At 36.6% G+C, this 12,998-nt stretch overlaps 1 protein-coding gene and 1 long non-coding RNA gene across 2 annotated transcripts in view; one reads left to right on the top strand and one right to left on the bottom strand.

Moving 5' to 3' along the window:
* The first annotated feature begins 4,892 nt into the window (after positions 1-4,892).
* Positions 4,893-6,246, top strand: LOC126814714 (uncharacterized). The gene is made up of 2 exons (XR_007677721.2): positions 4,893-5,973; positions 6,041-6,246. It is a non-coding gene; the product is annotated as an uncharacterized LOC126814714 (long non-coding RNA).
* LOC126814502 (laminin subunit alpha-3) overlaps positions 5,981-12,998 on the bottom strand; it is a 57,223-nt gene continuing 50,205 nt past the window's right edge. The window contains exons 22-25 of the mRNA XM_050539681.2: positions 12,617-12,880; positions 11,109-11,346; positions 10,176-10,354; positions 5,981-9,965 (exon numbers count right to left, since the gene is read on the bottom strand). Of these exons, the coding sequence (XP_050395638.2) occupies positions 9,474-9,965; positions 10,176-10,354; positions 11,109-11,346; positions 12,617-12,880 (1,173 nt within the window). The 3' untranslated portion in view covers positions 5,981-9,473. The remainder of the gene's footprint in view (positions 9,966-10,175; positions 10,355-11,108; positions 11,347-12,616; positions 12,881-12,998) is intronic.

The following is a 12,998-nucleotide window of genomic DNA, read 5'->3' as shown; positions in this document are numbered from 1 at the left end:
GAATACCAAGAGATTTCAAACTCCACAGTATGGCGCTAATATTCCTAATGTTGGTCTAGCTGGCCGTCTGCCCTTCCCTGGCATGATACCACCGCAACCAGCAGGATATAATATGTTAAATCAGCCGCGTCTTGGGAACGTTACCCCAACAAACATGGGTGGTGATAGTCTAAATAATTCTGGTATTCTTCCGAGTCTGTTACCCCTTCTACACAATCTCAACTTGGGGCGTGGTAAGACAAAGGACTCACGGCCCCAATAGAAACTAATTCAACTTGGTGTGCCGTAGAACGCATAACCCCAATAGAAATCAGCTGAAGTTGTGATAAAACAGTAACATTTCTTGCAGCGAATATCAAAAGTGTGTCTACAGTAAGAACATCATGTTTTCGGGCTTAACAAGGTTGTCGTTAATAGAATCCCAAAATTAATAATTTACATTTGGTGCAATGAGTAGGGTTCCTGTTGTGGCAACTAGAAATCTACAGAATGACCACCAGACCAGGACTAGTGAGTTTTGTGCCGGAATGTATTGAAGATGTCAATAGAACACTGGAAAAAAGACAAATCTCTGCTCAACAAAATAACATGCACTGAAGGTGTTGTATCTGCCAATGTCTGTGACAAGTGCCTTATTTAGTTTTATGTGTATGTTGCATTACCAGTAGTGACTGTTATAAACTAGCAGCCATTAGAATAACACTAAACTCGGGTATTGTGTAGTTGTGCTTATTTAGTGAGAGTTTCTGTATTTAAGTTGGTATGGTTTCGATTCCCCACTTGTACACGACAAGGAGTAGGGTTGCCTGTCCAATCTCGTGGGTTTTCTCAGGGTCCTCTGGTTTCCTCCCACTGCTAAAGAACCCTACGCACAAGCGAATTATTGAAATAAAATTGAACCATGTTAGTCCCGAAATGACCTAGACCCATCTCTCTCTCTCTCTCTCTCTCTCTCTCTCTCTCTATGTATTTAAGTAATTGAGTAATTAACTGATTAATTAACTGATTAATTAGGATTCCTAAGAGATAAATTTACCATATGAAAACGACTTTCTCAACTGGCCTGAAAATAGGCAACACCGAGTTGGTGTCAGTCTTTTAAATAGGCTACACTGAGGTAGTTGATGTAACTTTTTATAATTGACAACACTGAGGTAGTTGACGTAACTCTGTTAATTAGGCAACAGTGAGGTAGTTGATGTAACTTTTCTAATTGACAACACTGAGGTTTTTGATGTAACTCTTTTAAATAGGCAAAATCAAGATATTTGTTGTAACTCATTTATCGGCTATTCTTGTACCTTGAGTTAACTATTCTAGTCATTAAGAAACAAGTTTTAATTTAAATTTGTTCATGCAGATTATACGAGATTATTTTTCATGGATAAGTTTTTCTTATCAAACCACTGAGTCACAAAAGTAGTGGCTGGTGGTTTAATGTTTTCATCCACAGTAGTAATATCACACACAAGAGAGTCACAGAACCAAGACAGAGTCACAGAAAAAGTTCTGGAGCTTTATATTGGTGCTCCACCTAGAGTCACAGAACCAGAACAAAGTGACAGAACTTCTTTTTCTGGGGCTTTACATACAAGTTATTATTTTGCATACAATATTTGAGTGAAAATATTATCAATATGTTGTAATTTTATGATTTTTGTTATCGTTGATTTTATTATAGTGCTGAAATAACTTAAATATTCTTGCTCTTTAATTATTATTTGTTTAGTAGGTGATAAACAAGTTACTAATGTTGTTAAATTTCTTGTGAAAATTCCTTATTTAAAAAAAAAAGGTTTACTAATACAGACAATTTGTTGTACACCCACATTAGAATATAGTGGTTAACACTGCTTCTGTGGTGTTACTGTACCCAGTTTATTATGACTTGATTCCATCAAAGTTTTATGTTATTCAATTGTTTGGATTTTCTCTCGCCCTATTTTTATTTGGATTCATATTAAAATATATTCATATCTTGTCTCGACACCTACACCCCACCCACCCCTACCTATATCCATCCGACATCTTAAAATTCTTTTGGAGGTTTCGGAAGGTGAAGTTATCTTGTGTTTATGTTCATGAGAGAAGAAACCTATTGATTTTCCAGAACTCGAAATTTTTATAACTGATGCGTGTTTTATAAAATAATAATGAGTGGAAGCAAATCAAATTTTAATTATTTCTGATAATTATTTTATGGGTTGCTAATTACTCTGATCAGTTTTAATGTCTTCAAAATTCCCTATCCACCCCAACCCCCGTATTACCCACAAAGATAACTATGTAACAGCCTTTGTGGACTGTACATAGCTACTGTGGGCTGTATGTTTTGTTGCCTATAATGCATGCAATTCTATTTAATTTAGATGTGTATTATGAAATTATATGACCAACCCCACCACAACCCCCGTATTACCTACAAAGATAATTATGTAACTGCCTTTGTGAACTGCTCAGAGTACTTAGCTGCTGTTGGATGTGGGTGGGGAGGATGTTTTGTTGCCTATAAAACATGCAATTCCATTTGATTTAGATAAGTATTATGAAATTATATGAATAATGTTACAAAAAGTTAGTTGAAGTCAAATATATTACTACCATTGATCTATATTTAGTAACAGGTTTATCACTTATTACAAAATATATATTTACTTGGGGAATAAATTGACTACTTAATCTCAATTAGAGATGCCAATAATTACAATATGAGTTTTTAAATTTATGTTCTGTTTTTATACGCCCACATTGAAATGTGGACGTATATTGCCGTCGTCCCCGTCCGTCCGTCGGTCCGTCCGTCCATCGTCCACAATTTCTTGTGAACGCTCTAACGCCAAAAATTATCATCCAATTGTTTTAAAATTGATATATGTTGTTGACATTAGTGAGATGAAGAAGCCTATTTAATTTCAATAATTTCTGTTTATTATGTCTAGAGTTATGGCCCTTGTTTTTTTTTTATTTATTGAACCTTGTGAACGCTCTAACGCCAAAAGTTATCATCCGATCTTTCTGAAATTGATATGCATTATTTAGATTACTGAAACGAAGAAGCCTATTGAATTTCAGCAATTTCCGTTAATTATGTCTAGAGTTATGGTCCTTGTTTCACTTTATTGATCCTTGTGAACGCTCTAACGTCAAAAGTTATCATTCGATCTTTCTGAAAATTATATGCATTATTTAAATTAGTGAGACGAAAAAGCCTATTGAATTTCAGCAATTTCCGTTAATTACGTCTAGAGTTATGGCCCTTGTTTCACTTTATTGAACCTTGTGAACGCTCCATCACCAAAAGTTATCACCGAATCTTTGTGAAATGTATATGCATTATTTAGATTAGTGAAACGAAAAAGCCTATTGAATTTCAGCAATTTCCATTTATTACGTCTAGAGTTATGGCCCTTGTTTCACTTTATTGATCCTTGTGAACGCTCTAACGCCAAAAGTTATCACCCAATCTTTGTGAAATTTATATGCATGATTTAAATTAGTGAAACGAAAAAGCCTATTGAATTTCAGCAATTTACAATAATTACTTCTAGAGTTATTGCCCTTGTTTCATTTTGTTAAACCTTGTTAATGCTCGATTGATGAAAGTTATCATCCGATATGTATGAAATTTATATGCATTATTTAAATTAGTAAAACGAAAAAGCCTGTCAAATTTCAACAATTTCTGTAGATTACTTCCAGAGTTGAGACCCTTGTTTCAGTTTGTAGAACCTTGTAAACCCTCAAAACGACAAAATTTATAATCTGATTTGTATGGAATTGTCTTGTAAAGACCCCCAATTACCTACAAAGGAATAAATATTCGACCACTCGGACGATTTAGCTGCTGTGGGCGTATGTTTTGTTGCTTGGCAACCTATCTTATATCATCTGTACTGTCAAAAAGATATCAGATATTTCATATAATTTTATATTTTACAAACCATTAACAAAGATATGTTTTACTTATTAGCTGTTCGTTATTTGTTGTTTTTTGTACCCAATTGAGGTTTTCCGGGTATGTTTTACGGTGACTCAGTGAGTAACCACGAGATCTCGGTTCGAGAAATTTCATCGGTTCAGGACAGAGTGTATGGTAAGGGACAATGTATAGTCGTTCAAATGGGATATAAAAAAAAACGAGGTTATACACACTGGCGTACATGTAAATGAACCCCTGGCAGTTGTAATTTGATATAAGAGTAGGCAATGACAATGCTGTATGTCAGTCTTTATTAGACCAGTCGGCGCAGAAAAGTAGGACGTTAAAGGGACTATAACACTATTGCTGGCTTGACAGCTCCAGAAAATAAAAAATAGCCTTATTCTAAGTACTAGATGTGTTAGTGCCCTACCTGTTGTGTAAATTATCCATTAAATCCTATTTTACTTGTCCAGAGGGTTCAAAAATATTTTTAAATCCAAGTCAAATTTGAAAAGCTTTACGTCAGGCTTTTCAAATCATTTAGTTGAATTTTTCCAATTTTTTAAATTAGGTGTGTTAAGATGAAATTTGTATCATCAATTAATTGGAATATTGTAAAATAGTGCAATTTGTTGACCAGAATAAAGATTGGGACATATTATTCAGTTACAACAAGAGTGGTATTGAGCCTTTAAACCCTATTTCATTTCACTATACTTTTAATTTCACTATTTCTATATAATTACCCCGCTTTTTCACAAAGCTTCGATTCTGGAAAACCGAAGGTCCTTGTATACTATTGGCACCGCATGACAAACACAATTTATTTCCTGACACTCTACATTGTGTATGCCAGTCTATAATATCCAAGTCGGTGCAGAAGACTAACTTCCCATTTCCTTCCAGTTCCCAATGTTGTTTTTTCTCCCAAATAAAGTGTGACAAGATGTTATGTGCAAGTTTTTTATTTGTTATTTATGAAATATAAAATCAACATATTCATAGTAAATTATGAAATAATCAAGGCAGGTGCTAAATAATATATGTTGCATGATAAATTGCATCTTCAGTATCCCCAGTGGTCCTATTCCTGTCTACTCTGGGTTTATCCATGGGATATTCTCATAATCTTAATTATCTTCCCTTGATCGAACCAATAAAAAAAAGGTTACAAACCAGTCTTGGCCTCATTGTTTACGTTCACAACCCTATATGACGGCTTGTTCGCTACAATATGAAAAAGGCTAATAGAAAACAAATGACATGCACACAAAATGTATTTAACGATTTTTTGGATCGGTCGATAAAAATAGCACAATCATCAAGGGCAGATAATTATAATGCGTCTCTACCCCATGGATGAACCCAGTAGTTAGTGGAGTGGGACGGAATTGGACCACTGGGAATACCGAGCATAGATAAAATTGTAAAACATAAACAAACAAAAAAAATACCACAAATGTGCGTTGCGCAGTGGTTAATGCAATATGCCCCCTGAATCTCTGAACTGTCGTCTAGATAACTTATTTTATTTATTTATTTATTTATTTATTTAAAAAAAAAACAACCACGTCCAGTCTTTGCATGGAGTTGCAACATCTTTAAATTGATTGAATCTTACAAACCCCCTTATTTCTCAAATACAAACGTTTGAAATCTTTTTAAATTGGCGGTTGGCTTCCCAATTAATATTTGTTTTAATTGAGTGACGTTACGGAGCGCTGAACAATGGGTATATTATTCAGGAATATCACAAGTACCAGAGCTTTAACATTAAATATATGGTTATTTAACATTTGATAAACAGCTGATAAATAACAATAAATTAAACTGACTTACATAGGCTGACACCCAAATGTTGATAATAACAGCTAACCAATGAATACTTAATTAGGATATTAATATTTTTTTCTGAGATGATTCCACAAGGCCATACTGGGGAATCCATGATCAACTCCATGCCATAAAAGCATACTATTTGAATTTAATTTGTAAACCATCCATATTGCATTATCAAAATTAGTTGACAGTCAAGAAGTTCAGCTCTGAACGTAGGTCTCATTACACTCGAGTGTAACGAGACCTACGTTCAGAGCTGAACTAACAGTCAAGTGGAAGTATTTGTTAAGCATGTGAGTAGGTGGCACTAAAACCTACCCGAGGAGTTATTTCCCCATCTGAAAACTGTGTTGTTTTCAAATCATTATATTATATTTTTTTTTATTTCTGAGATCATTCTATCTAGACATTCTGGTATAATCACAAGAATTTGTGTCATAAATAGATAATTCAATTTGCAAACAATTCATGGCGTTATGAAAATTGCCTGACAATAAAATATTTGTAATGGAAGCATTGGTCAAGCATGTAGATCAATGAATTTTCAGGGATAACGTTTAAGTAAAACTAAAGTATTTTAAGAATTCGGCCCTTTCATTGATTATGAGCTACAAGTTGTTCTATAATTTCAGCGCTCCACCAATGAAAAATGAGTATACTTAGTTTAAAGAACTTGTTATTCTGTCATTGAGAGCTTCAGAGAGCATTTTACACAAACCGGTGAATCATTTTTAAAGACAAAGAAGACTGTAGTGGAAAGTAATTTTACAGTAAATTATTAAAAATAAAATATTTAGCAATATATATATGATTGACCAATTTTTAAAATACATATGTATTTTAATCAGCTTTAATCAAAATTTATAACACAGAAAATGACAAAAAATAACCAAAAATTTAGATCAATTCGAGGAAACATATTCAAAATAAGACAAATAAATGAAGCGAAAACAAAACACTTAAACCAATATATACAAATAATTTTTAAAATATCATTTGGAATATAGCTATCTTATTTATCGAAGCACAATAAACTTTCAGCACAGAATAGCAATTAAAGCCGTTGCTCACCTTTTGCGGATTTTAGACAATAAAACAATTTGAAAATATATAAGGTAGATAATCTGTCTTGGATCCACTCGACACAAACTAGGTCTTTTCGGGACTAACATATGGTTCAATTTTATTTCAATAATTCGCTTGTGCGTAATGGTCTTTAGTGGGAAGATCCGGAGAAAACCCACGAGGTTGGACAGCTGGCGACCCTACCCTTGTCACGTACAAGCGAGTGTCGATTATAGAATCCGCGTGAAGCTGGTACCACGGGGGTATAAATGTGAATAAAAACTTTGAGATCAATAGGTAAAAGCATAATACCAGGAGTGTAGTTTTACAGGAAATCGAAACTAGCTCCATGACGTGCCTTGTTTAATGACAATAAAATACATGTACAACCAATCTTAACCCTTTCCCTCCTCGGGCTTCCATAGACAACTATCATCGGTGTTAACCTGTTAGCACCCGGACTTCCAGAAACTCTTGTGCCCCCCATACTGCTCGAATAGCTGTCATCTATTTAAGGGCGCATATGTACTTTGGACGATATCATTTCGATGGAAGCCGGCGTTAAATAAAGCTATTTCACACGCTCAGGCGATTGTATTCTAATAACATGAGCAAGTTTCTACTCGTCTGCGATATCCCTACAGTGGTAGCAGACGTTAATCATCAACGAAGAAGAAGAATCGGACGATTTGAGGCGACTCGTGAGCCGTAGTTTCTGGCAGTTTTAGGAGGTTTAACGAGCAGCAGTTTCGGCGATTTCGAAAATTAGCTACAGATACAAAATTCAATGTAAAAACATCACCTTTCTTTAATTTTTACAGGGGACACCAAGTGCTAATAGGTTAACATGATATAAACATTATATTGAGGTTCTCTAATACGGTGGACACACTAGCCGAATGATTCGCCCAAAACAAATATGTTTGATACATTCCGCTTCGCCGAAGCATTCTCCCGAAAGTAGAATTTATTAGCCAATCACCACTCACCCACCATCCACACATATCGAAAAGTTATGTGATTGTTTGAAGACATGGTTGCCGCCAAGTTAATCGTGTGGCGAAAAAGGTGATGCAATCGACTGGTGTCCACCCATTCGGCCGAATAAAATTAGGCGCCGATTGATTCGGCTAATGTGTCCATCGCTTAACTGGCGAACCGAGAGTAAAGCTTAATAAGAGAATACAACCATGTTTCGTCTGAAATTGAATAAAAAAATATACATTTATATAACTAATATCTTAAGGTTTAAAAAACATGAACATTTTTATTTACATATGAACAGGTTAAAATAATGATGAATAAAGGTTGTTTTATGTTGCTTGGATTATGACGCTGATATCTGAACGTGGGGTATTAACGGATTCATAAATAAACGTAACAAGTTGTACAACCCACAGCGTAATTCAAACAATACAAAACATCCATAGTTTATACACAATATTCGACATACAATCTGATTACAACACAGATCTGTATTTTAATAAATCTGGTTAAAACACAGATCCTATTTCGTTTCGTTTTTATAGTTCAAAATTTAGTGTAGGCCATCGAAAGTATAAAAAAAACGAAACGAAATATAAATCTGTATTTTAATCAGATCGTTCGACATGATTAACAGCTCGACCACTTAAATAAAAATCTGAAAACGTGGGCTTTTTAAGACAAGAAGAACAGTGTTAGCCTAATGATTTAATCAGTAAGGAATAATTTATGAATTCTCACTTGGTAAACCTCGGCAGATGCCGTTACTCTACATCAAGCCTCGGTTGTATGGCAGTAAGTGATATGTACCTACGCCTATACAATTGCGATGCGGCATCGGTTTACTTATTAGGAAAACCTGTCGCTTTTAAAAAGAAGTTTTCAAAACCGAGTCGTTCGAAGCGAGTGGTAGTTTCTGAATGGTAACTCAGGCATGATAAACAGAATACTTTTTTTATTAAAACTTACAAGGTAGTGTAAAAATAAGAAAAATAACCGAAGCGAAACTGTAATCAAACATAGCCTGCACCATCGCTTTTTTTTTTTAAAAAAAAGAAGCTCGAAACCAAACAGGAAAGGCAGATGAATATGCCTCTTGATCGGAAAAATGTAAAATCAGAAAAATAGCAGAAGCGAAATTGTAATCAAATAAATAAAAAAAGTTTGAAACAGGAATGACAGATGAATCTGGCTCTTGATTGAAAAAATGTTCTTTTTAATAACAGAGCCGTGATGGTTTTGACAGCCGTTGCGTAGCGTGGGCGGGACCACCGGGTCAATTTCCCTAGGTATAAAATTCTTAGGGCACGCAAATTTCTAAAGAAATTAAAAATAAGCAGTAAAAATTAAATACTATAAATGAAAAATAGCGCGCCCTCTGCTGCCACAGAAAATCTCTCAATGTTCGAATTTCTACAAAGTTTTTCAATATGACGAAGCAAAGTAACGTTGCGGATACTCTTTGTGGGTGCAGTACTTGCTCTGCCCATGGCAACCCATGATATGCTACGCCACTGACAGACAGTACGTTGCGTTGTGAGGAAACAAAAAATACGTTTGAACCGATTGACTACTCAAACGTTTTAAAAAAATAAATATCACGGCGATGGTTCTAATAGTATCGTGCGTTGTGAGGAAACAAATAATACCGAGTTGGAAATGGTTATCTTATTTGACTGCTTAAACGTCTTAAATAAGCTATTTGAGTTTCCAGATCCGCCTTTTCTGTTCTAAGTGTTTGGAGCCACGTGCGTTGTGTGTCGAGGGACTGTTTAAGATCGGTCAGGATGTTTGTCAGATTTAAAGCAGTGAAGGCAGTTCGTGCTGCTTGGACATCGGACTGCAATTTAGCTAATCTTGTAGCATCCGCTGTGAAGTCGATATCTCCAATATTTTGAATCTCCAACAGAAGTTGATCCGACCGCGTTTTGGTCTTACTTCCAGCTGTCGTTAGATTTTGAGCCTTTTCGTCCGCCCTGGCAGCTCTGGTCTGGAGGTTTGTGATTGATGGCGTGAATGCTTCACAGGTTGTTGCCAACGGCCCAACTGTGGCGTTGGTAGATCCGACCAGCTGGGCTCTTTCCTCCAGGTTGGTCAGTTCCGTGTTTGTACGTGTTAAAAGAATAGATGCTTTCTCTGCAACTGGTGTCAATGCCTGAAATATACGTAGAATAGTTCATTAAAACCCCAATATACCAGATTAAAGCAAATTTCGACGTGATCTGAAAAGTCGATGCAAAAAAGTCGACCCTACTCCAATTGGCGGAGCTTTATTCCTATTTTGCAGAGCGTTGCACCCAGAGCAAGAACAAAGATTACCAAGTGTATGCAAGTAGTCCCTGGTTCACAAATGCCAATAACTTACCGTTAATTTAGTTTGAATGGAAGTATAAGCTTGTCGTGCAGCTTCTTTAGACAGGGAAGAATCTTGTTGGGCCGTGGTCAAAGATGATCTTAGATTTGCTGCTTGTGTTATGACTTCTTCGCTCAATGTTTTCACGTTATTTACTGCTTGTAATGAGTCATTGGCTGTAGATTCCACAGCTGTAAAATCAAAGAAGAAGAGTGATTGGACCAGGCACAATAAACAATTCGGGGGTGAGGGGGGTGGCCGAATGATTAGCACGTGCGCGCTGTATCATAAGGTCAGCCATTGAGTCAACTGGCGTGGTTTCGATTCCCCGGTTGTACGTGGCAAGGAGTAGGGATGCCTGTTTACCTTGTGGGTTTTCTGCGGGTCCCTTGGTTTTCTCCAACTGCTAAAGACCCCTACGCGTAAGCGAATTATTGAAAAAAAATTGACCTAGTTAGTGTCGAGTGGACGTTAAACCCCATCTCTCTCTCTCTCTCTCTCTCTCTCTCTCTCTCTCTCTCTCTCTCCCCCTCTCTCTCAATTCAGAAATAGTACGGGATCGATACAATATGCCGGATTACACAGTACCTCAGTACTGGAAGTATTATTGCACTTTCGAATACCGAAAGTATTATTATAATGCCCAAAACTTACAAAATATGATAACGCTGAATGCATAATCAATCTAGGGCGAATCAGGGAAATTAACAAAAAGAAATTGAAATCTGATTTTAATTAGACTGATTAAAGGGATGTTCATACTTCCACAAAAACATCGGTTATTCTAAACGAACGCCAGTTCGTTTACCCGATTTTAATTAGACTGATTAAAGGGATGTTCATAATTCCACAAAAACATCGGTTATTCTACCCAGTTATTATTCTACACGAATTCCAAGTAATTTACGGAAATGTTATTATCCACAATTGAAAAATCATGCCTACCAGCCCTTCTTGCATCAAAATTTCTCATTGTCTCCAGCATGTTCTCGGCATCTTCAAAAACTTTCAATTCGTTGGCTTTGGCCTGTTTGGCTAGATCCAGAGCATTGCTTGCCTTAGTATACATGTTGTCCACTGTAGTAGCCAGAGTTCTTGTATCTGACAACAGAGTACTGGATAATGTTCTGTCGACGGGTATCTCAGAATCTTTGCTACTTAGAGTTGTTTGTGCAGTTGTTAGCTACAATTAAACGTGATCAATAAAAATAAATAAATGTGATACATAAAGTCTCGATCACCCAATCCTGTCGCTTACAACTCATTGTTAGATTTGAATTCTTACTGCGCCTATGGTTGAGTCATGACGCTGGCGCATTCACTAGTCGGACCAATAGGTTCCGGGATTGATGCCGGCGTTGGCCGAGATAGTTCAGGGGTATTTTCCTGCCTGGTTTTAGGACACACGATCTGGCAATGAAAACGCTACGGCCGTTTGGGTGCAGGTTAAATGAAGAGTAGGTAAGTACACTGCATGGCGTATAACCGGTAGGTGCAGACGAGTAGGATGTTACACCATTTCATTTCCGTATCGGCATCTCTCTCATCTTGATGATGCAGAAAAGCGGGATGTCAATCTGATTAAAACATAGCTCCTATTTCGTTTCGTTTTTAATAGCTCAAAATTTCGTTTTACTTGTCTTTACTACACTGGGCTTCATGTAGTGGAGGGGGGGTTGGATGGCTGAATGGTTAGCGTGCGCGCGCTGTATCATAAAGTCTGTCATTGAGTCGACTGGCGTGGTTTCGAATCCCCGGTTGTACGTGACAAGGAGTAGGGTCGCCTGTCCAACCTCTTGTTTTTTCTCCGGGTCCTCCGGTTTCCTCCCACAGCTAAAGATCCCTACGCGCAAGCGAATTATGGAAATAAAATTGAACCATATGTTTGTCCCGAAATGACCTAGTTTGTGTCGAGTGGACGTTAAACCCCATTTCTCTCTCTCTCTCTCTTTCATGTAGTGGAAGAGTCGTCGAAGGTAAAAAAAAGGAAACGAAATATAAATCTGTATTTTAATCAGATTGAGTGGGACGTCAACCCCCTTTTCATTTTGTTTCATTAATACGTCTATTCCATTACTTAGTCTAAAGGTAATCATTGTAGTCATCTATGCCGGGCATATTTGTTACCGATTGACCGGTGGGTCACCCAAATCACCCAAAACTAGTGGGTCAGAATTTAGGGACTATTCATACCCTGCAACATCAACGGTTCATCAAAAACTCAAATTACCCTTTTGCAATCTAGTGTGGTTTTTGGATGGTAGGACACAAAAGCGATTAAGCAGCTGTTTGATCCGGGAGATATTTCAGAATGCTTCAAATCACGTCTGATCTTTCAAATGATCCTCGTCCTTCTCCATCCACACTCTCGCTAACAGGTCCACGTTTCACACGTTTAATCCCTACAAAAATGGCCCGTAGTTGTATAGTAAAAAACAATACGTGATAATTACCTGTGGTTTTAAACCATTCGATTTTTGTAAAATTTCTGCGATTCTTGTCTTCAAGGCAGCTATATCTGGATTAAAGCTTTCAATAGCTGACACGTCGGCGCTCAGTCTAATTGCCGTGTTATACGTTATATTACTTGTCATTCGAGCATCCCTAGACTCGGATAGAGCAGTCTCTCCGATGCTTTTCAAAAGATCATTTTGAGATTTTAAGGAGGATAACTGTTGAGTGTTGTTCTCGTGACCCATTAAAGATATCTGAACATCCTGAAATAAATAAAATGTTTAAAAAAAAACATTAAGAAAGTCTGAATATTTAGTGATATTAACTGTTCAAATCGGTGACAGACCCATCATATTACCCGTGAACTTGTCCCACAGTACA

This window comes from Patella vulgata, chromosome 1 (assembly GCF_932274485.2).
Source record: "Patella vulgata chromosome 1, xgPatVulg1.2, whole genome shotgun sequence".
In the NCBI taxonomy this organism is placed as follows: Eukaryota; Metazoa; Mollusca; class Gastropoda; family Patellidae; genus Patella; species Patella vulgata.
The sequence above is the reverse complement of the archived record's forward strand: the minus strand, read 5'-3'. Positions and strand labels throughout refer to the sequence as shown.